At 40.5% G+C, this 23,970-nt stretch overlaps 1 protein-coding gene across 3 annotated transcripts in view; it reads right to left on the reverse strand.

The window, feature by feature from the left end:
- Positions 1–432: 432 nt before the first annotated feature.
- ahdc1 (AT-hook DNA binding motif containing 1) overlaps positions 433–23,970 on the reverse strand; it is a 29,027-nt gene continuing 5,489 nt past the window's right edge. The window contains exons 2-6 of one of the 3 annotated variants that reach the window (XM_088328469.1): positions 8,731–8,848; positions 4,987–5,917; positions 3,362–4,914; positions 1,917–3,297; positions 433–820 (exon numbers count right to left, since the gene is read on the reverse strand). In XM_088328469.1, the coding sequence (XP_088184595.1) occupies positions 1,923–3,297; positions 3,362–4,914; positions 4,987–5,850 (3,792 nt within the window). In that variant the 5' untranslated portion in view covers positions 5,851–5,917; positions 8,731–8,848 and the 3' untranslated portion in view covers positions 433–820; positions 1,917–1,922. Of the gene's footprint in view, positions 821–1,328; positions 1,477–1,916; positions 3,298–3,361; positions 4,915–4,986; positions 5,918–8,730; positions 8,878–23,970 lie in introns of those variants that run through there. The other 2 variants (XM_088328468.1, XM_088328470.1) reach the window with 2 other exon arrangements.

A 23,970-nucleotide genomic window follows, 5' to 3' on the forward strand; every position in this document is an offset into this window, starting at 1 on the left:
CTCAACAACTCCGATTTCCTCCCCACATTCTCTGGAGCGCTTTCTCTCTCCCCAATTTACGTCCTGGTACGGACTCTCGATCCCAGACACGACGCACAACAGCAAGAACAGAATGTGTATTTAAATATTTTCGCACCTCGGGTACGTACATACATACATACATACATACATAAATATGTAACGGACAGATATACAACTTTTTTTTTCTTCAAGGAGGAGTTAACCTGACTGCCCATCTTGCACATCTGGTTAGCGTCTCTTCTTGCACTATCGGCACTATGGTAAATAACACAATACAGCTTTATTTATATCTGTACACTGAAGGACACTGAGGGAAACTGTGGGAGTCAGATCCATCGACATTTCGTTCTGTATACACGTGTACTAGAATGACAATAAAGTAGATCTGAATCTGAATCTGAATCTGAATTTTCGCCACCAAAATAAACACCAAACGACAACATTGAGACCAGAAAAGGAGAGTAAAAGAAAAGCCCACTTGTGAGAGAATGTAAGCGAGTATCTACAGATGCTTGTTTTTGGAGAACATCAGGGGGAATCTGTGCACACAAAAAAGAAGTTGGGGGCGGGGGGTGTTGTGTGCAAGAAGCGTGGACAGCAGCGAGAGAAAACAAATGGGAATGTTCAAGGAGTGGGGACAAAGACAGAGTGTGTGTGTTGATTGTCATTGCCGGAGAATTAAAGCTGAAGCGTCCCCCCAAAAAAGCTGGCAGCTCCACATTCTCAACTTTCCACAAAAGAAGCGTACAAAAAGCCAGGGAATAAAAGGAATGCTTCAAAAAGACGAGATTGAGCGCACCTGAAAGTGGACAGAGAGAAAAAACAGAAAAAGAGAGAGATTATGGACTTTTGAGGTAGGGATGCAGGATAATTATTAGGCCGATGGTTATTGATAACGTCACAGATAGAAAACTAGTTGACACTTCTTTTAAGAACGATTGAAAGCATCTATGCAATTTATTAGAATACATATTGCTTTTCTAAAGAGGTGGTAGCACAACTTGGTCTCTACTACGTCATAATGTGGGAGAGGCACCAGAGAGCTTGGCCAAGAAAAGATATTAAGCATTTATATTCCTCCTTAGAATATATATTGTGCTTTGCTATACAATTAGGAGCACAACTTGGTCATGTATCCTCTACTGCATCATAATGTGCACGGGCCACTGGAGGGCCTGGCCAAGTTAAGTTAAGTTAAGCGTTTATGTTCCTCATTAAAATACATTTTGCCTTTCTAAACAAGTGGGAGCACAACTTTGTCTCCTCTCCACTTCTTTATGATGCACGAGAGGCACCAGAGAGCTTGGGCAAGATAAGATTTTGAGCATTAGAATATTGGATTTTCTATAGAAGTAAAAGCACAACTTTGCCATGTGTCCTCCTGCGGTAGGGCATCTGCTGTTCCTCATCGAAATGTGTGCGAGGCACTGGAGGGCTCTCCCATTAAAGGTAACACTGACAAAGAAAGTATTGATTGGTCGGTTGATGAAGTCTAGTCTTTCCGACACTGCATGTTTATTGAATCTGTACAATGTTATTGTATTGGTAAACAAAATAACGAAACGTATAAAAATAACCAGATTTTGCGTGTTTTTATTTGTTTTCTGAACAAAGCGTGAACTTAAAAAAAAGGTAAGAAAAAAAACAGTTATTGTCCATCCCCAGTTTGAGGTAACGGAAATGGAAACGTGTCAAAAACGTGTCAATAGTCTGTCATCTAACCCCTTGCCGAAAAAAAAAGAGCACAACGGGCACAATCTCACCGCACTACGATTACGAGCAATCACTAAATAAATACATCTTCAAAAAATCAGACAAACGATTATGTTGATGACGCCAAATTAGTCGCAACAACATCTTCACGACTCAATTAGAGAAAGGAAGAGCCTACTCACCCGCCGCTACAGGCTGGTCACGCTGAAACCGTCACCATGGCCCTGGTCCAGAAGCTGGCACAGCACACCACCGCTCCCGTGCTGCGACGGGTAGCGCTGCCCCATTGCTTGGCAGGTGAGTTGCGCGAGCGAATAAGCGCCCGAGTTGTCCTCCAGAGCGCTTTTACCGTACGAGGGTGCCATCAGCTCTTGCTTGTGGGCGCCACAGTCCTCGTATAGGGCGCCTACCGAGGGGTGGGTGGAATTGTTTGCGTGCATGTGGGTGAGGGCGTTGCCGGCATAGGGTTTGGAGAGGTGATGCTGTGGGTCTTGAGACGTTAAGTGCGTGTTAGGGCTGGCGAGCAGGTGAGTGTTGGTATGTGGACTGCTGTGGGTGCTTGGGCTGGGGGTGCTGCTGTGCGAAGTTTGCCCGTACCAATAGGGCGAGCCACAGTAACTGGGGGAGTCGTACTGTGAGAAGGGCACTTCTTTGGGAAGGGGCCGGTATGAAGGGCTCATGGCAGAGCTGCAGGGTGCCAGGGCCCGTGGGAGGGGGGAGCACGATGGGGAGAAGTTCCTGGAGTGGGCCAGGTGGTAGGACGGGGGTTTAGCAGGGTAAGAGGGGGACGAGACTCCGGGTGACAGGGAAGAGGAGGATTCCCCGGGGTACAAGGCTGGGTACCGTTCCTCTGAAGATGGCGTGGAGGGGTGGGCGGAGTAAGGGGAGGGGTATTCGCAGGGGTCGTGGAGGTAGCTGGAAGAGGGGGCCGTATTGGAGTTGGCCAAGGGGGAGAGACTGCTACTGTCCCCACTGTAATAGTCCACACAGTCCTGGAATAATCCAGAAGTCTCCAGACTAGAAGATGTGGCGGCAGCTTTCCCTCTGCTTTTGGATCTGGAAAGACGTCCCCTACCTCCTCTAGACCCTCGGCCTCGTCCCCCCCGCTTTGAAGTGACCGTCGGAGACAGACTGGACGGGGAATCCGATAGTAAAACAGCACCACCCTCTCTCTCCAACTGCTCGGTCCGTTTTCTGCGTCCCCGCCCCGGCTTGCTAGTCCCGCCCCCTTGGAAGAGGACATTTTGACTCCAATTGTAAGACGGCGCAGAGGAGCTCTCGTGCCAGTCGATCATCAGTTTCTCCAGGCTTGACAGACTTCCTTCCGCGGAGACGGTCTCACTCTGCTTGAAGACTCCCCCCATGGAGGGGGGGGCACTTCCAGCAGCTCCTGAGCCTGGATGTGAAGAGTCAGAGGAGGACTCTGACAGATTCTCTGGGAAAGGAGCCCTTTTAGCTTGTGGGGTGTAGTTGGAAATATCTAAGATATCTTTTGATTCGTTGGCGCCGTATTCGTTGTAAAAGTGTGGCCCGATGTCGCCCGACCATCCGCCGTAATTTTGTCTACAAAATGAATCACAAATAAATAAACAGGACATTTTCTAGTTCACTTTTTTTAGACACGTACCTGAAGCTCCACTGGTTACTGCTGTATTGTTTGTAACACTCTGGAGCGGAGGAGCTAAAAGGACTGCCTTTGGCTACTGTCATGTACCCCCCACCCGGTGAAGTGGGCCCTACGGTAGGGCATCCAACGTAACTCTTCCTGCCCTCCGTCTGGTAACCACAGTAACCCACCTGACTACGGAAGTTCACCCCCGTTTTCACACCCCCGCTATAAGAAAAACTGCAGTCCGATGATCTCTGGGGGCCAGCGCAAGACGGTGAAGCGTAGGCGGGGGAGTAGTGGCCATAACCGACAGAGTGGGCGGAGCTGGGGGACTGCGAGAGAGACGGGAGATTGGATTTTGGATAGGTGGGGGATGTTTGACTCTGGCTGGCATAGTTGAAAGGCTCCCCAGCAGAAGAGCAATGAGCCTGAGTGTCCCCTAAAGATCCCGCCACCCATTTGGACCCCGCCGGGAGCCAATGGCGCCCGGGGGCTTCACAACTGACTTTGCGTGAGTTTGTTGTAGAGATGTCCAAAAGTTCCGATGAGTCGTCGGAATCCAGCAAGGATCGGAAATACCCTGCAAACAGACTTTGGGAATCCTCCCCCACCTGCCGGGCACCTCTGCCCCCACTGCCTCTTCTACTAATCTCGGAGGAAGATATCCCTCCCCTTAGGTGGTACTGTTTGTTGGTGTCCGCTTCCCCCCAGTCCCCAGAACCGTTAGGCCATTCCTGTCCAATGCAAACACCTTCCCCTTTCAATGCGCCATTTTTCCTTACGCGCCTCTTTCTGACTTTTTCCACCCTTGGCTCCGTCCCGACCAGGCCCCCACCTCTCCCGACGCCCCCTACCCCCTTCCCTCTTTTTCTGGGCAATCCCTGCTCAGCGCTCGGTTTTCGTTTCTTGCCGATAGATTCAAAGAACTCGCAGAAGGTGCTCTTTTGATGCTCACTGCTCCCTGGGACTCCTCCTCTTCCGTTGCCCCCTCCCCGGCTACCTCGAGGCCGCCTGGACCCCGTCAGCCTGTGAAGCAGGGTGGAAATCCCCTGGTTGTCCGGGGGGTGGTTGAAGTCCTGCTCGCCAGGTGTCCAGCTGCCAGGGGGCGAGCATTGGCCAGTGACGGGCGGCTGGCGGTTCAAAAACGCCAAGTTGGACAAAACGTCCCCGTATTCAGTCTTCAGGTTGTTTGTTTCATCATCAAAGGACGGGTAGGGGCACGGGATTTTTGGCTTCCTCTTCTTGCGGGGTTTCTTGACCTGGTCTCCATCTCCAATGGGCACAGGCCCCTCCCCCGGGACCATGAGTAACGGCTGTTTGGGCGGCCGGCCCCGCCGGCGTTTGACAATAAGCGGCAGCTCACCCGGTGGGAACATGACCATGACGCTTTTGCCATTATTCTTCATGCGCAGGAAGGCCGTCTGCTCTTTTATGACTTCTGGGCCCTCCCCCGTCCCGCCTGGCCCCCTCTCTGCCTGAGTGAACGTCTCCAAGTTAGAGATCTTGTAGCTTTTTTGCCGCCGTCCCACATTGACAGGAATACGGGCCACCTTTACCACGATCTTCCTCACCTGGGAAGAAAAAATGCATCAAAAACAAGTCGGAAAATGTCCAAGCATTTGATGAAATGTAAAAGAACTCACTCCGACAAAACGTCCACACCGCCGGCCTTTGGGAGTGAAAATTTGCAACTCTTTTTTCACAATCGGTACCGGTGGGAGGAGAGCAGCGGCGGCTTGCAAAGCGGCTTGTGCAGCCAGACGCCGCTTCATTACGCTTTTGGGACCGGGTTTCTGGATCAATTTGGGAGCTAGTCTGGACCGAGATTTAGGTCCAGGTCTGTAGCCAAGTCTAGGTGCAGGTTTTGGGGTCGCTTTAGGGACAGTTTGCAGAAGATGAACCTCAGCAGGAAAGCGAGTAGGGGGTACAACAATCTCCATGGATGGAAGTTCTTTCGGAAGTGTATCTTCTGTTGGCTCTTCGTTCGGCGTCCAGATTTCCACAGAACTTTCCAGAACCTCCACATTTGCTTTCTGATCGCTGTCCTCAGGGATTCGCCGGATGCGGGACGATTTGCGGACATGACAAGGAAAACGGGAACGTCCGGAACTGCGTAGCGCGTATTTTCTCTCCGCCTCCACCATGAGAGGAGAAGAATTTGTGGTGAGATCCATTCCGGCCGGATTGGTCAAATGATTGCCAAGTGCTAAAGACTGATGCGACGTAGTGCTAAGAGTTCTGGACTGCTGGACCTGTACAGAGCCACAGGAGTCCAAACTGAGCGTGTCCAGGTGCGTTTGCATGTTTCTGGACGTCTCCAGTCCGGTTGCCGATCGCCTCGGTGGGTAAGTGCGGTGCCCGCCCCGGCGCTGCAGGTGGACGCCGTTGGCCAGCTTGGGGTCGGCACTCATCGGCAGAGGCTCATCACGAGTTGAGAGCTCGGTGGACCAGAGCTGGGACCCTTCGCCCAATAGACAACCAATCTCCGCAATGTCCAGACGTCTCATCCAGTGGACATGCTGGGGGCAACTCAATTTTGACGTCCTCCACAGCTGGTCCAGAAGACTCAAAGACCTGAGGATGCAAACATAAGGTAGTTGTCAGGAGCTGTCATACCATTTCCCCTGTAGGGAGCGTCAAGCTAGAGGGTGTAGCTTGAGGACGCCCAACTGCGACTCATTATTCCAGCTCTTTGTATTGTTTATACCTAACAAGAGAAGTTGTTTGATCATTCTGATGTCAAGTTTCGGTTTCTTGCCTTGGTTTAGAAATTTTGAGAGTTGTTTTTAAGACACTGGTTTGTTTTTTACCTCCTCTTACCCCGGGTATAAGGTCCACCCGCAAATCGTGACAGTAATAAGTGACCTTCAATTATTTTGCTAATTATAACAGCTAAATTAATCATTCAACAACTTAAGTGACACTTTTTGTAAATGTATTAACTCATTAACTGCCATGGACGGCTATGAATGTCAAAGATCACTTTTAGCTAGGCTGCCATTGCTTTTCATAAATATCAATGATTTGTTTTAGTTAAAGCGGCATAGCAGCTGAGTGGTTAGCAGATACAGGCAGTTGCTTGGGGCCTCCTGCTAAGTAGCGACAGAGTCAAAATTTGCATTGCAGTTGATCTAAAAGTTGAGTGAAAATTTGAAAATTGCGTTTCGAGACCTTCTTTATGAAGAGAAACTATCCTTCCGGGAATGAAAAAAGAAAGAAGACAAAGAAGAAGTGTAGAGAAGAAAGCAAGATGGTGGTAAGCCAGTAGCAATATAATAATGAACCGAGATCCATAGTATTTTTCCCCTTCCGTTGATAATGAATGATGTAGTGCAAATGGGGCTAGTCTAGTTTCACTAACGCAAGAAAAAACATGACCATATTTGATTCATGTTTTTTTCAACATCAAAGGCTATTGCAATGTTATTAAGTAGTCTTTAATACAATAGTAATTTTAATTAAAAAAGCCCATTAAGGGTAATACAAGATTACACAGAATGTTGTGGCTTTATGATTGCCATTTACAACCAATAACATAGTCGGACCAGAAAATGTAATAATTGATTTTAAACATGGGACTTTATTAGTTGTTTGGAAAGGTGAAAGCTGTCATCAGCCAATCCGTGACGGTGAGGCCACTAGTTTGTATTTATTATTTTACAGCTGCAACTGTATATCATAAATCGGCAACATGTACAGATGTTGTAGCGTGAAATCATTTGTGTAAACTTTGTAAGTGGTTTAGTATACAAAAAACATTGAACTGTCTTTTTCACAAGTTTTTACAAAATGTGGGAATATTAAACCCATGTAATGGATGAAACTAATATAGCCTATTTACAATTCATAGCCTATTTTCCTTCTATATACGTTTATTTTACAATCATTGCTGAAGTTTCTTAGATTAGTGCCTAAAGAAACTGAAAGCAATGATGTTCCATCTTTGTCAGCTGATGACAGTTATCCAGCATCTACCTCCACATCACAGTCTCGAGACCTTCCTCCTGTGATGACTATGTCCAAAGACCGACTTTCTGGTCTTGCACTCATCTCTATCGAGTTCAAGGTGCGAAGGTCTATTAGTCTTGAGGACATAGTCACTGCGTTTGCTCAAAAGCCAAGGCCCGGAGACGGATAATGTGATTGGGGGTGGTGCTTATGTTGGAGGTTATTGGTAAAAGGGGCCGTTTAGAGGCTTATGGTGAGGTTCAGGGGCAGTTTGTTTAAAAACAAAAGGTTGAGAACAGTTGCCTTACAAAAATGCTTAAGTTGAAATAATAATAGATTGTAATGTAATGTAATGTTTGATATTGCACACTCTGTTAAAATAAACAGAAACTTCACAATGTTCATATTTGTGTATGTAGTATTTATAACTTGTGAAATAAAACTAAATTATACTTACTTAATTATACTATGCTACAATTTGTTGGTTCATTAATAAAATTACAAAGGCCCAGAGTTTGTCCTTGTTTGTCCTTGTGAAAATTCTGTCGTGTGCCAGGCGGCGGTGGGAGGCCACCAATTAATTTCTGCTTGGGCCCCAATAGGCCCTAGAATCGCCACTGGGTGCACGGCACAGTTCGGAGGTCAAGGGTTCAAATCCAGCTACCAACCTTCCTGTGCGGAATTTACATGTTCTCCCCGTGCCTGCGTGGGTTTCCTACGGGTACTCCAGTTTCCCCTCACATTCCAAAAACATGCATGTCAGGTTAATTAGTCGGTTCAAACTGTCCTTAGGTGTGAATGATCGTGTGGATGGTTGTTTGTCTCTGTGTGCCCTGTGACTGGCTGGCAACCAGTTCAGGGTATCTCCTGCCCACTGCCCGAAAATAGCTGGGATGGACTCCAGCACCCCTGCGACCCTACTGACGATAAGCAATGCAGATAATGGATGGATGGATTTTCAGACATTTTAGCTTGTTTCTTGGAAAAAAGAAGAAAACAAATACATAAAATAAGCAGCACTATGAATGGCAACTGTTTTGCTCGTTATAAGAAATATGTTCTACCATTATTAGAAAGCTAAATTAAATGAGCAATATAATCTTCTAGATAAAATAAATTAGCTTGTTGCAGATATTTTTTAATTTGAAATAAGCAGCAATTTCTGCCAAAGGTGTTACATTTACTAGATTTCTGGCATTCCATCAAAAATGAATTGGAAAATAGGTGTAAAAGTTTAACAGTCCTTACAAAAAATTAAAAGTCCTCCTACACGCTGCAGGTGAGTAAATAAACATTCTATAAAACAGTTTTTTTCACAGTGCGCTTCACCGCGATCTATTTATTTTATGACGCTTGCCGCCCACGCGGCGGCACGACAATTAGCCGGGCGCTTACCATTCACGTCCCGCTCGCCGACTGATTCGGATTCCGAGGCTCACCTCGCTCTGTCTGCCTGGCTGGTGGAGTCCTGCAGGGGATCATTGGGTCATCAATACTGCAGTGGGCAGCCTCTCTTTCCAACCGCATCATCTCGGCTTCTCGCCTTGCCCATGCTAGCTGAAAAGCAGAAAAAGTGAAGAGGGAATCTGTTGAAAAAGAAAATAAAATAAAAGTTGAATTCATATTAAAGCTGCACTGGTGTGCTCGTACATTCAGAAAGTGAGACTATTAAACATGAGGATGATAGTTTTAGAACCAAAAACGGCCAAATATCATGTCACAGTTATTGTTAAATAGAAAAAAAAAGAGCTTGATGCGATAACATTCAAACAGCCGGGACTACTTGTTAGAAAGATTCTAATCATTTATGTTCATCGTTTTCTACGGAAGTTGTCGTACAACTTGGTCGGGTTTCCTCTCCACCAAAACGTAATGTGTGTGAGGCACCTGAGAGCTTGGTCAAGATAAGATTCTAGGCATTTTATTTCCTTGTTAGTACAGAATATAACTTGCTTTTATTTAGAAGTAATAATCTTGGTTGTGCTCCCACTTTACCTCTTCATTAGTTGCGTGAGGCACTTGAGAGTTAGGCCAAGATAAGATTTATAAGATTTGAAGCATTTATATTCCTCATTAGAATATGTTCTATAGAAGAGGTAGCAGAGCTTGGTTGTGTCAGCTCTCTATCTCTCCGTAATCTCCATGAGGCCCCTGAGAGATATAGCAATTAGTAACTTGATGCCACGCTACAATATTCAATCATCCAACACATCTTGTTCAAAATATTGAAAGCAATTAGGTTCCTTATTAGATAACACAAATTTTCTACAGAAGTAGAAGCACAATTTGACTGTGTCTCCTCTCCACCTTTTTGTAAAGTGCATAAGACACTGGAGAGCTCGGTCTACGAGAAATACTGAAAGCCTTTGTCTTCCTTATTAGAATATATTTTCATTTTCTATAGGAGAATAGCACAATTGATTTTTTTTCTATCTAACTTTGTCATAACGTACAAAATGCATCAGAGTAACACAATAATTAGTAACTTGATGTTGCGCTATAATATTCAATCACTAGATTTGAAGAATTTATGTTCCTCATTAGAATATAATTTGATTTTCTGTAGATGTACAAGCACAACTTGGTCATGTCTCCTTTCAACCTCTTTGTAATTTGCGAGAGGCAACTGAGATATCGGCGACAATCAGTCACCAAGCTCAGGATGTGTTTTTCTGAGCATTTATGTAGAAGTAGCACCACAACTTGGTCGTGTCTCCTCTCTATCAGTTTATATTTGAATTTTGTAGCATACATTTAAAAACTGATTTTGTAATGTGTCCAAAAATAATAAAAATCATACAATACATTTCCCACCCACAATTTCCCACACTGAAAATTTGAGAAAGGTTTAACAAACCAGCAGCTAAACAGATGAGGATTGCTTTTTTAACTCTAGCATTTTTTTAGAAGTATATGTACATTATGAAGGGATTTTGTTTTCATTATTCAGGGTTTGTAGTTGTACCCCTTATTCATGGCCAAATTCAAGGACTTGCTAAGGACTTTCAAAGCCAATTTTCTTACTTCTCCAGTACCATTACAAGAGGAAATCCATTGTGGATTCTGTTTTTTGCAGAGCTACAAATATATCTGTGATTTAGAAATGTGATTTTTAAACCTGTGTGTGCATTAATCAAGACATATGGTTTTTAGATGTTGAGTAAATCGCGAATATAATTGTATATCTGAACAATACTTGTGTAATTTTTTTTATACAAATCTCTCCCCATATAGGTGTTGGGTAAAATTTATTTATTTAGGAGTCTGGGCTTACCTGTGGAGGCTGCTGCCCCTGCGACCAGACCCCGGGTAAGAGGATGAAAGTGGATGGATGGATGGTAAAATTACAGTAATATGTTCTATCTATCTATCTACCTTGGTCATATCCCTCAAGAGGGGTGACTGAAAGCAAGACAAACGCGTACAATCACAAAGAAAATAAAAAGGGAAAAAAAATAGCAAAAATACACACAAACATTTTTGGACCATGGCGAACCCAAAAGCCCAAACACCCATACAAGTTAGGCACCTCAGCACCCAAGTTGGTCATGCTTTCGTACCTCCAGATGAAACAGGACACAAGAAAGCGGCCATGTCACTCAGGTCAGGGTGACACAACACACTCTTATGTTCAACAGCAGGGCCCGACAGCTTTCACTAGTTTAGCCCTGCCGCATCATATAGGTGCCCTGCCCATCCCTTAGAACATGTCTAAACATCCCACTATCCTTTTACAACACCTCTCCACTCACTCCTATCACCAACAAGAGCTCGAGCTTCCACTAGATTTAGACCTCTTTCCTGCAGTGCAATCATAACACCATCCATCCACGTCAATCGCGGCCCTTCCTCTTGGTCTCCTTCCATTTACTTCTGCACAGTAAGACAGCAAGACAGTAATATGTAGTTGCAGGAAATGGTTCCCATACAACTGGAAAACACTACTTTAAGTATTTGCATTGTCAATAGTAAATATCCATAATTGATACGAAATCTTTGCACTAATTCACATTTCATCAGTGTTCTCATTTGCCCGTGTCCCTGCGTCCTAGACGCATTTTTTTTGCTGGGGACGCATCGTGTCAAATCAACGTGCCTCCCCGGGACGCAACTTTTTTGAAACGAAATTGTCATTACCATTTTTTAACAAAGATTTACCGCACTCCAAACTTTTCGTGGTGCAGATCCGCCATTGTTGTTTTGGTCTCGCGGTTTGAGTTTTCGTCTACACGCCGATTTCCAGTTCGAGTTGTGTAGTGAAAGTCCGTTTCTTTTTAGAGAACCGGCTTTTTCGGCTCAACTCATTAAAGAGAGCCAGCTCTCAAACGGCTCACTTGCTTTGATGCATTATATTACGAATGATTATGTTGTATATAGAAGTTAAGAAAAAAAGGAAGTATAAAAGGAGAAAATGAAAAAAGAGAGGTTTGTGGTGATCCCCTTTAATCAGTATATTACCAACAATAATTTAATGCAGAAAATGAATCAATAATTTGAATAAGAAAATGTATTATTCTACTTAATTATATTTGCATGTATTTTTTCCTTCTACAGTGAACGTCCAAGCGACTTCATTTTTGAACTTTTTTATAATAAACCTCATTCATGTCGAGCAACTCAGTGTCTCACAACAAAATGTTCATTAACAATATATATGATATAAGAAAACACATGTACAATATAACATGTTAAACTACTTAAATGAACATGTTTGAAAAAAAGAAGAAGATTTTTTTGTATTTTGTAAGGGAAAATATGACAGTTTGTAAGGGCATGGAGCACACTAAATTTTGGGGACCCATAGATCTCTGTTGGGACCCATAGATTTTTGAGCATGCGAGTCCCCGGGACCCATCACTTTTCAGAGGTAAAATGAACACTGTTTCATATTGCCCTGTTTAGGTGTAACATGCACCTGTTTGTCCTCTTAGATGCGACTCGTACCGTAAAAACTAATGCCTGCTGCAGTTAATCACGACAGAAGAAGGAATGCGGCAAAGCAAAGGCACCAGCAATTTCTAGCTTTTACAAGCACCTCACCCAAAATTCAAGCACCATTGAATCCTTGAAAACACGACATTAAAATTCTCAAGCATTTTCAAGGATTTTAAGCTCTTGTACAAATCCTGATTATTAATTTTCGAATTTTAGAATTAAATAAGTAAATACATTTTTGAACCTAGGCGCAATGATGTCATCATCATTTCATCTATTTTGAGGTTAGGATAAAATATATCACATTTTTAGTAGGGCAGCATGGTGGATGGGTGGTTAGCAAGCAGCCCCACAGTGTGGAGGTCCAAGGGTCCATTCCAGGTACTGCATCCTATGGATTGATAGACTTTGTGGTAGAGGCCCATCAGTTATATTTTGCTGGTCAACATAAAGGTTTACGGACAATTACACATGTTTTCATTCTTTATTTGTATTTTATTATCATAAATTTGAAATTTTTTAATTATTTACTGCCAAAACAGACTGAAAAAGGAATGTCAAAATGTCACATGTGTCAAACTCATGGCCTGCAGGCCAAATGTGGCCCACCATGTCATTTCATGTAGCCCGCGAGACAATGATTCGAGAAGCACCAAAAAAACAAGGACCTGCAGTTTTAAATAATTCTATTGGATTTCACCAAAGCCATGCAGCACTGGCAAGTCACCCACTGTTGCTGTATTTGCTTACTATCATTAATCAATCAGAGAACATTAAGGACACTGATCTCAGTGTTACTTTACTTTTATAAAAGTCACGGATACGCTGTTTAAGGAAACACAAAAAATACTAAATTAATGAATAGCACCTAGGCATCTTTGCAGAAGGTCTAATACGTTTTAGGTCCTTTCTAAGATAGATATGAAATCGAAAACCCAAGTTCTCATATTCAGGTAAATATGAAAAAAATTACAAGCAGAAAAACCTTTAAACTATTTAATTAATCATTTAAATTATTGTTTGTATGCTATTTCACTCATCTTCCAGTCTGCATAAGCGTCCCCAGGTTAAATAAGCTGTAATGGAAATAGATTGAATTGTTGTTTTAATTTTTTTGTTTGTTTTTTTTCATTGTTTACAAATGTACAGTCGGCAATCACTACGAGAGAAAATCTTAAATCTAAATCTTAAAAAAGTATTGGGGGGAAAAACTCAATAATTGTTTTATAGTCAAATCCCCAATGTCAGCATCCCAAAAGACCCCGAGCCCTCCAGTTAAGACACATTTTTAATGCCATTAATTTACTAGTCTGGCCCACATGAGAAAGATTTTCTACCATTGGGCCCCTGAGCAAAACGAGCTAGACATCCCTGCAATAGAATAGGCCACTTAGTTGATGTCGTTGCGTGAGTAGAATAAAAGCCACCAGGGGGCAGCAAAGAAGTATGAGGATGCAGGTGCAAAGCGGATGAAGACATCAGGTTGACAGCAGAAATGATGAAGGGGGTTTGGGAGGGGGGTGCCTTTTTTAAAAATGTGTTTACACATTTAAACACACACACACAATGACGTCAACAACACAACAAAACACAACCCAACATATCTTCGTCTCTTTGGCCAACATATGGCAGTGATTAGTGAGGAAAGCAGCAGGGGGGGGGGTGTTAAGGGGCAGGAATTGGAGGAGTGTTTTGCATGTGTGAGAAAAAAAAGTAAAAGGAAGATGCAACAGAAATAGAGGAAAATACTCCGATTAATCACTCAGGCAGTGCAAAGGTTTAAAAAGCCATCATTTGAATGTCTTTGAATTCTAAGGTATGAATTTTACCGCAACTTGAGAATGTTATTGTGAATGTAAGCAAAAGTGATGACAACTTTTATTCCCCCAACCGTAGATTTAAACCTAAGAGGTAGACATATTTTCCTCTTTAAAGATTTTAAAAAAATTGTATTATTATTGCTCTAAAAATTTGCTAATTTTACGAGATATTCTTTACTCTTTCAGTGTTCATTTTACCTCCAAAAAGTGATGGGTCCCAGGGACTCGCATACTCAAAAATCTATGGGTCCCAACAGAGATCTATGGGTCCCCAAAATTTAGTGTTATTGCGGTTGAAATTGTAAAGCAGCGACAAAGTTATAATATAAATCTATATATTCATTCATTTTTTATCATCACAGTTTATTGGTAATACAAATCAGTTATCGCTTCAAGATTTTTCAGGTCACAAAAATATTGTAGATTATACAAAATATTATTGCTGAAATAATTATATTAATCCATATTTTCATTCAGTTCTAATCATCAAAGTTAATTGGTAATACAAAGCATTTATGACTTCAGATTTTTCAGTTCACAATATTGTACACTATACAAAATAATATTGCTGAAATATTTATATATTCATGCAGTTTTAATCATCACAGTTAATTGGTAATACAAAGCATTATCACTCCAAATTTTTCAGTTCATATATCCTTCGTGGTTTGTTGTCCCGCCATAGTTGTAATGCCTTCTCAAAGTCCAATCCATTATCATCCTCCTCATAGCGTAACCAGGAATATAATTTAGTCCATTTTGGCAGAAAAGTCCTTTTCTTGCTAGTATTCTTTAGTTTATTTTCTTTTCGTCGAATCGTTTGCTTCAAAACACGTGTTTTCCTTGCCTTCGCGGTCTTCTGAAGAATTTCTCCGCCGTTTTTTCGTGCCGGAATTATTGCCGTTGTTACCACTTTCTGTGTTATGTTTCGACTTATTACCGACACTGAAGAAATTACCAATTTTTTGTTGATTTGCACCTAATACCAACTGTTTTTTCGGAGGCACACTTTTCTCTTTCACTCGAAGACCGCCACAACAATGACGTCATCTCGAAGCAACGAGATCTCGTTTGCCGAGATCGGTGCGAGACCAAAACAACAATGGCGGATCTGCCTGACGAAAAGTTTGGAGTGCGCTAAATCTTTGTTAAAAAAAAAAAAAGTAATCGGGTAATAATGACAATTTGGTGTCAAAACGTTGCGTCCTGGGGACACACGTTGATTTGACCCAATGCGTCCCCAGCAAAAATGATGCGTCTAGGACGCAGGGACACGGGCAAACGAGAACACTGCTCTTTCATAGATTGATATTTATCTTATATTTTAACTATTTACATTATTACTTAAGATCTTTGTTTGTTTTATGCAAGATTTTCGTTTTATTTTCTTATTATTTTACTATTCTAAATTATTGCTCTAGAACTGTGCTCATTTTGTGCGAGATTGTTTTTCCATTTTACTATTTTTTATCTATATATTTTACTTTTCAAAATATTGCTCTATAACTGTTTGTTTGAAAAAAAACTACTAATTTAATATTGATTAATTTTATTGTTATTTTTATTTAACAACTCAAAATATTGCTTTATAACTGCTTGTTTTATGTAAAACTTTTTTCTATTTTATTATTTATTTTAATTTTAATATTCGAATTGTTGATCTAACTTTGCTTTTATTTCTATTTTATTGTTATTTTTAATTTAGTATTTTAAATTATTGCTCTAGAGCTGTGCTCGTTTCATGAGAGATTTTTTTTATATTTTTTTTTTTCCTGTTTGTTATGTTTTTATTGTTTTTACTCTAAGAATAAAGAAAAATAACACTCAAATACAGTTTCTATATAATTATTAATTTAATCACTTTTATATCAGAGATTTTGTCAATCTAGATTTTAGGACAGAAAAAGATACGTATAAAAAAATCGAAAATAAGTACATTCATCATGATATTTGAGAAAATTGTGTTTTTTTCCTTTCCCCTTATTAGCAATATATTTTATTGATTTTATCATCCAAGGGGGAAAAAAAGAAGAAAAATGACATTGAAAATACAAAAAAATGAAATGGTAAATGTTAGAGGATTGTGTTCATTTAAACGTGTTATCCCTGATCTTAGTCATTCTTTAAATGATAAAAATTGAGAATAAAAAGTATTTGGGCCGATCTCAGGGATTCTTTTAATGCAGTTTTTACTACTGAAATAAGTTAAAAGTATGATACAACTTAAAGTAAGGCAAAAGTGACTGACTCATTTCTTATCCATACTTTTTTCTTATACAATAAGGTCTTTACATAGGACTCCAGGGCAACAGGTATAACTTTTAGCCAATTAACTGTCAGAAGTGCTGCGTGGGCGTGGTTTGTCCCGTCAACTGTCATTCAAGTCTCCGTGGACTCATCTGACCTACATCTCGGCCTCCTCCCGCTTCACCCGTTGACCCCCACCCCCAACATTCTCTATCGCCCCCGCCCCTTCCTCCAAAGTATCCTCACCCTTCTCAAGCACGCCCCCCCCCCCGCCCCCCAAGCCGTTTCCATGCTGCTGCTTGTCTCTTAGCAACAACTGCACACCCTTCGGAAGTCTTTTCACAAACACGCACACGCCCAAGAAAGACGTACGCACGCACACGCACGAGTTTCTCCTTGAGCTCCGCTGGCAGGCGTGTGCGTCTGCGACGGATGAGAGACAGTGCGCATGCGCAGGGAGTGCAGCACAATGAAAGAGGGGGAGTGGGGAGGGGGATGGAGGAGTCGGGTATTGGTGTAGGGGGGCACCAGGCCAAACTTAAGCGTGCTTCCACAACCGTGCACGCGCAAGCCACTGACGACGGATGCCAAGTGTTTGTCTGAACAATGAAGCCCCAACAAGCACGTAATGCGCGCGTGTCCTTGTGTCTTTTGACTTGCACGCGGGGAAGTGCGTGGGCGGAGGGAAGCTGTTGCGGCATATTTCTGCGCGCGTGTCGTCAAGTGTCACTAAGCGTGAGCACAAGTTGCTCGTGCGCACGCATGCGTATGTGTGCGTGTGCTTGTTAAATTCATGCGTTTTTGTCTCTCCTGCACGCGCACACCGTTCACAAGGATGATTAGTTAATTAATTAATGCTGTTAATTAGTAAAGAGAGAAAGAAAGTGTAGAGTTAAAGGGGAAGGTGTGGAAGTTCAAACCCTTTCATTTCCCCTTCGACACGATAAAATTCTGAGAACTGATTCATCATCTGATTAATTAACTTGATTAAATCTGATTAGACATAATTCACTGATTAATTTTCTATAGTTTTTTGACCTGAATGCCAACATTAAAAGTCTGCCGAAGTTGACTGAATACGGTTTCAATAGAATTAATAACTGATTAAGTAACTCCTAAGTATTGTTATTAGATACTATTAATAATCTACTGATTATCTTATTAAAGTTGTTTAATAGCTGAACAGTCAGAGTCTACTGATATTGCCAGGATAAGATTCCGATAACAGCTTAATCACATGGTTAATTAACTTTTAATTATTTGAATTACTGAATCTGATTAAATCTAATCTACTAATCAATTTCTTTCTTCTTGTATTGTTTACCTCAATGCAAACATTACACGGCTGCTAATATTGACAAGATCCCAATAACAGATTCATCAAATGATTAATTAGCTATAGATTTTGTTAGATACAGTAACATAATCGATTGATAAATTCATTATTGATGTTTTTTAACTCGAATGCAAAAAATGAAACTGCTGAAATTGACACGATAACATTTCGATAGAGCTTAATGATGAAATGAAATGATCTGCATTTATATAGCGCTTTTCAAGTCAATGACTTCCCAAAGCGCTTTACAATGTGCTCCACATTTCCCAATAGCGGCCTTGTATTGCAGCCATGTAAGACGCTAGCCTGCTTATTGGGGTATTAGGGGTTCAGTGTCTTACCCAAGGACACTTCGACATGTAACACGGACAAGCCGGGATTCGAACTGGGATCCCTGGACGAGCGCTCTACCTCCTGAGCTACTGCCGCCCCTCACAAGAATAATTAACTCTTAATTAGTTTTAATCAGATCTAATGTTTTTAATCTGATTAATTTATTTCTTGTTGTTATTATATCTGAATGCAAACGTCTGCTGAAATGTTGACGACTTGTACAGTTAAAACAGAAAAATAATTAATGAGTGCTGTCAACTTCAGGAGAAATAAAGAGTGGAATGTCAGGAATGAAGGTGTGGATGTAGTCGGCTGTCACCATCCTGCATTTTTTTATATCAAACTGATGAATCAGCAGTTTAAGTGACTTAACCTTGATTACTGATCCATAATTACAGGAGACTAACAGGGGTTGGCAACCCAAAATTTTGAGAGCCATACAGGCCCAGAAAAACAAACCAACAGAAAAAAATTACTGTATGTTCGAAGCCCCAAAACACTTTATATAAGCCTTATAAGAAAGGCAACATATATATATATATATATATATATATATATATATATATATATATATAATTTACACATATATAGTTTGTGTCATGATTCTCCTATGAAAACCACATTATTTTCCATTATCAAATATTTTCGAAAAAGCACCATGGAGCCACTAGAGAGCGCCAAAGAGCTGCAAGAGGCTCCAGAGCTGCCAGTTGCTGACTCCCGGAATAAGTGAATACGTATTTTTCTTGAATTTTCTTACAATTACAGTAACAATTAACTTTTTTGGGTAGAACTTGTGAACTGAAAACAATTGGCTAAAATGCAAACAAACAAACGTGCCGTATTTTCTAGACTTTTTTATCTACCGTCTTTTCTAGATCTTTCTATTCACCATCTGTCAGGACCAGAACGGAAACAGGACCCACTTGCGTATGTTTCTCTTAGTTTTACTGGGAAGAAGGGAAAGCATTGTACACACGATCCGGTGATTGCTGGTCGCAGGGAGCAGGTTGCTCAGAACGCGGGGGTGGTATTTCCGTGGCGAGCGATGGCGGTGTTGGGAGCAGAAAAACAGGTCGATATCAGAAAATGGGTCGAAGCCGGGAAACAGACAGGGGCCAAAACAGGAGAGAGTCAGGGTCAGAAAGCTTGCCTATCGTAAGCTGAGGTTCGCAGATGGACTGACAACCGGTGACAGAAATACGGGGGTTTAAATAGTGGTAGGGAGCCAATCAGTGTCCGAGGCGGTTGGCGCCAAAGGCGCGGGCACAGGTGCCTCGAATCAGTAATCATGACACCATCTTTATTTTCTAAACTTTCTCATCTCGAGTTTTTTTTTCTATCCGTCTTCTTTCTTTTCCTAACATTTCTATTCACCGTCTTCCTAGTAAGGACTTATCATGCCATTTTTCTTTTCTTGTCTTTTCTGTCTACAGTTTTTCTTTTCCAAACATTTCTATCTTCCTATCGGGACTTATCTATCTGCCATTTTTCTTTTCTAGTGTTTCCTATCTACAGGTTTGCTTTTCCAGACTTTCCGATCAAGCTTCTTCTTATTTTGGACCTATATGTCTGCAGTTTTTCCTATTTAGACTTTTCTATCTACCGTTTTTCTTTCCTGGGCTTTTTTTCTTTTTATCCGACACATTTTTTTCCTAAACCTTTCTATCTACCGTTTTTTTCAAGACATTTGTATCCACCACATCTTTCCATCCACCGTTTTCTTTTCTAGACCTTTTTTTTTAATCTGCCTGCTCCCTTTTCTCTACGTTTTTTATCTGCTGTCTTTGTTTTCTATACTTTTATATTTGCCATTACTCTTTTCTAGACCTTTGTATCTGGCATCTTTCTTTCCTACACTTTTCCATTCAACCGTTTTTGTTTTGGACACTTCCATCTGCCGTTGATCTTTTCTGGGCCTTCTTTATTTGATGCCTTTCTTTCGTATAAACCTTTTTTTCTACTTACTTTCTTTTTTAACCTTGTACCTGCCTGTCTTTCTTCTTTAGACCTTTTCTATTTGTGGTTTTTCTTTTCTACTCCTTGTTTTTTAATCTGCCTGCTCTCTTTCCTAAAAGTTCCTTATCTGCAGTCTTTCGTTTGTAGAATTTTTCTATCTGCTTTTTCTAACATTTGAAATAGTGAGGATTTAATTCTAAATACCAGTGCTTTTTAATTCTTACATTTATTTCACATATTGATAACTATGACGTGATGATTTTGCTAGTGTCTTTCTGATGGATATTGGTCCAAAAATGAATTTAGTTCTCTAGCCGTCAAATAAACCGATACAAAATCTGAAAAATCTTCACACCTGCAAGACCATCCCCCCCAATCTAGCTACAGGAAGTTCCTAATGATGCTGGGGAACGTGCACAAAAGAGGAGACAGGTGGCAAGAGAACGTAAACACAAACTAGATACTCAGCCAAGGACGCAAACGCGTGGGGTTGGGGAGGGGGTGTTTCCGAAGTACCCTCTACCCCCACCACCATTTGTGAAAAACTTACAACGTTGTTAATTTGAGGCATGGAGGACTGTATCACTCCTTCCTCACTCTTCCTCCCCCCTTTTCATAGTCCTCAACTCAGGATGACAGTTTCCTGAAGGCAGCTTCCTGATTGTCACTCCCATGTATGGGCGGGGGGTTTGGTTGGGGGGTTTAATAATGTGTTGTATCACATGACGTCCACCTGCTGAGAAGGACTGAGCATGGTACAAAAAATAAAAAAACAGAAACCCTAAATAAGGAGTGATAACCTATCACAACTATACTAAACATAAATAAATAAAAAAGCTTGAAAAGAGTAAAATAAAATCACATTTTAACTGTGCACATAAAGATCTGTTATTACTTTATTAAATATCATTTTATTTTATTTTTTATTTGTGTATTATTTTATCCCACTCCTGAATTATATTCTACCTTTATTCAGAATATAATACAAATAAATAAATAAAAAATAAGGAGGGAACACCTTATCCCCCCGCCCCAAAAAATGAATAAAAAAATATTTCTTTTAAAACAAAAATCAATACAGATTAAAAATTAAGAATGAAAAATAGATATTAAATCTGAAGAAAAACTGCTTGAAAAATGGTCAAGGAAAATCCCCCCATAAAATTCCTGTTTGACAATGCTCATGAATAGGTTTGAATCACTTTTATTCTAACTGTTTTATTTATTTGTATTTATTCAATTTCACACTTTGTTTTATTATTTCATTCCGCTTGTATTCAGAATAAACCAAACTCAATTAGGACTGATAAAATAATAAATAAATAATTTTAACATAAAAAATATACTTTATATAAAAGAAAAAATGCCTGAAAAATAATTAAGAAAAAGATAATAAATGATAACGAAATAGGTATGCTGAGGAAGATATTATATTTATTCTTGTATCCAATATTTTATTTATATTTCATTTGTTTATATTATATGTATCTGCACAAATAAATAAGAAGTGATAAACTATAAGAAAATGAAAAAAGGACCTATCTCATAAATAACTAAATATACAAAAAATATACAAAATTAAAAAATGCTTGAAAGGAATAGAAGAAAATCATATTTTTAACTGTGCACATAAAGATCTGTTATCATTTTATGCATAAATATTCGAGGTAAATGTCCAGACGAAAATGGCAGTAACCACACAAAAATTAATTTACTGTAACTCTCAAGTCAAATCCCAATGTTAATCAAAGTCTCAAAGGGCTGCACAGACAACCATTACAACATTCCCTCGTCTGAAACCTCAAAAAACGGCAAGCAAAAAACTTTTTTTTAATACAGACTGTTAAGCAGAGGGGAGAAAAGCTACTGGACTAGTGTTACGTTTAATGAGTGGTAAAACTAATAAACACCTGAGTCCATAATAATACTAACAATAGCTGGATATCTATTGAACAAGTATGAATTAATACAATTTATGATTTTTTCCCCCCTCAAAAAATGTTTTTTGCGGGCCTTCATACGACCACGCGGGCCCCTCGGTGCCTCTGCGACCCGACTTCCTGACTCTTCCCTCTCATCCTGTTGCCGTGGGAGACGCTGCCGCAGCGCCCGTTGCCAGGGCGATGGCGGCCGGCTGCTAACAATGGCCGCCCTGTGAGCGCCGCCGCATCACGCCGAGCCACTTCCGTCTACCTTACCCACACACATCCCATTTTCCCTTTCTCCCTGACAACGCTTCCTCTTTTATCTCCCCCTTCCTCTTGACAAGCTCCCACTTTCTCTCTCCATCTCTGCCTTGCTTGCCCTCTCCAAAGTCTCTTGTGCACGCGCTATACGCAAACATCTCTCATGCACGCGCTTGTAATGTGGGGGGTGGGGGAGGTAGTGGTAAAAAAGGGAGGGGGACAGATAGAAGAAGAAAAAAGCCAATCAACACATCCCTGGTTACTGTGAAGATGTCTTCAGATGGACCCAACGAATGCACGAGCACAAGGGCTGCAACTAGCCACGATTTAGTCGACTATTCGCCGAATATTGAAATAATTAGTCAAATAATTTTTTTAATTTTTTTTAACCCCTTAAATTTAGCATGAAATTGATTTAATTATTTGGAAAATGACAACATAAGAAAAATGGGTACAAATACACGTTAATTTAAAAGAAATAATATGGTAACAGAGAGTTATTTTCTACACCTCTAAATTTCAGAGTATTTGTTTAATCTTTTTCAAATTAATTTGATTCAAAACTGTCTGATTTTTTTAACATTTGTAGTTGTAGTTTTATTTGAAACATAATTTCTGTTACCTTGTTACGGGTGTGAATTTATATATTTATTTAAGATGAATTTGTTTGACTTCATTTTTTGTACATTTGTTGTTGCAGTTAATCTAAGACAAAAAAATATGTATTTTACCTATTTTCGTGTATCTCTGTGCAGTTATAGATTTTTTTGGAGTATTTGTTTGAGTTTGAATTGAGTAGATTTGTACATTTATAGTTGCAGTTAATTTAAATTACAAATAATAAAGCAGATTGTGTTTGTTGTATTTGGTTACTTTTAGATGGCCTAGATGACTTTCAGTATCCCTTTTTGTACTATGACACTTTGAATATTCAGTGTAAATTAACCCCAGGCTGCTCTGTTGAATTTTGTACCATTTCAGATTATGAAACAAAGGGCTGCCCTTTGAAGTTGTATGTATTGAGTTCTGTGTGGGCAGTAGGGGAAGTTGCTTACTTTGCTAGATATTAATTTGGAAGTTATTTTTCTACAAATTTGCTAATCTGTTGCCTGCTTCTGTGGCTATATTCACTAAACATCTAACATCTAGTCTTTTAGGTGTATTCATAATGACAGAGTAGAAGATGGAATGAGTAAGTGTATGTATGCAAACCATCAAGTAATAGGGGATCCCCAAATCTAATTTTGCGTATGCCCCCTATGAAGGCCACATTAGCATCACTAGAAAAGTTGATTTAAAAAAATGTGTTTTTATAAAGTAAATTTAGTGGTCTACTGAAAAGTCTATGATAAAAGTACTAAACAATTCTCATCAGTTTGTAATCAAACAGATTTAACAACTAAAGTATGTTGTTTTTAAAGTTTCAACAACAGACGTTTGTTCTTCAGACTGCATGCATTTAATTTCGAATACATTTTCCAAGCAGAGTGTGGCATAACGTACTAACGGACTAAGTTCACTTTTAAAACCAAATATACATGTATAAAATGTACAATGCATGTCATCAAAACCGTATTGTCTTGAAGGCTAAAGTGTTCCCAAACTTTAAAAGTGTTGGTACGCGAACCTGATGTTGACGCCATCATTTCTGTAAGTTACCGCTCCAGACAGAGATGCTACTGCTCATGAGTGACTCCCAAAAAATATTCCATTCATGGAGCGATGACTCCCTTTGTTGGAGAAATGTCTGTGGTGGCAATAGTCCACAATAGAATTCATTGTCACCTACTTTTATTATGGATTTTTTGTCCACAACATCGATTAGTTGATGCAGCCCTAATGCACGTGCATGTGTGCGCACGA

This window comes from Urocampus carinirostris, chromosome 2, assembly GCF_059441175.1.
Source record: "Urocampus carinirostris isolate Australia breed hairy pipefish chromosome 2, RoL_Ucar_1.0, whole genome shotgun sequence".
NCBI classification, from domain to species: Eukaryota; Metazoa; Chordata; class Actinopteri; order Syngnathiformes; family Syngnathidae; genus Urocampus; species Urocampus carinirostris.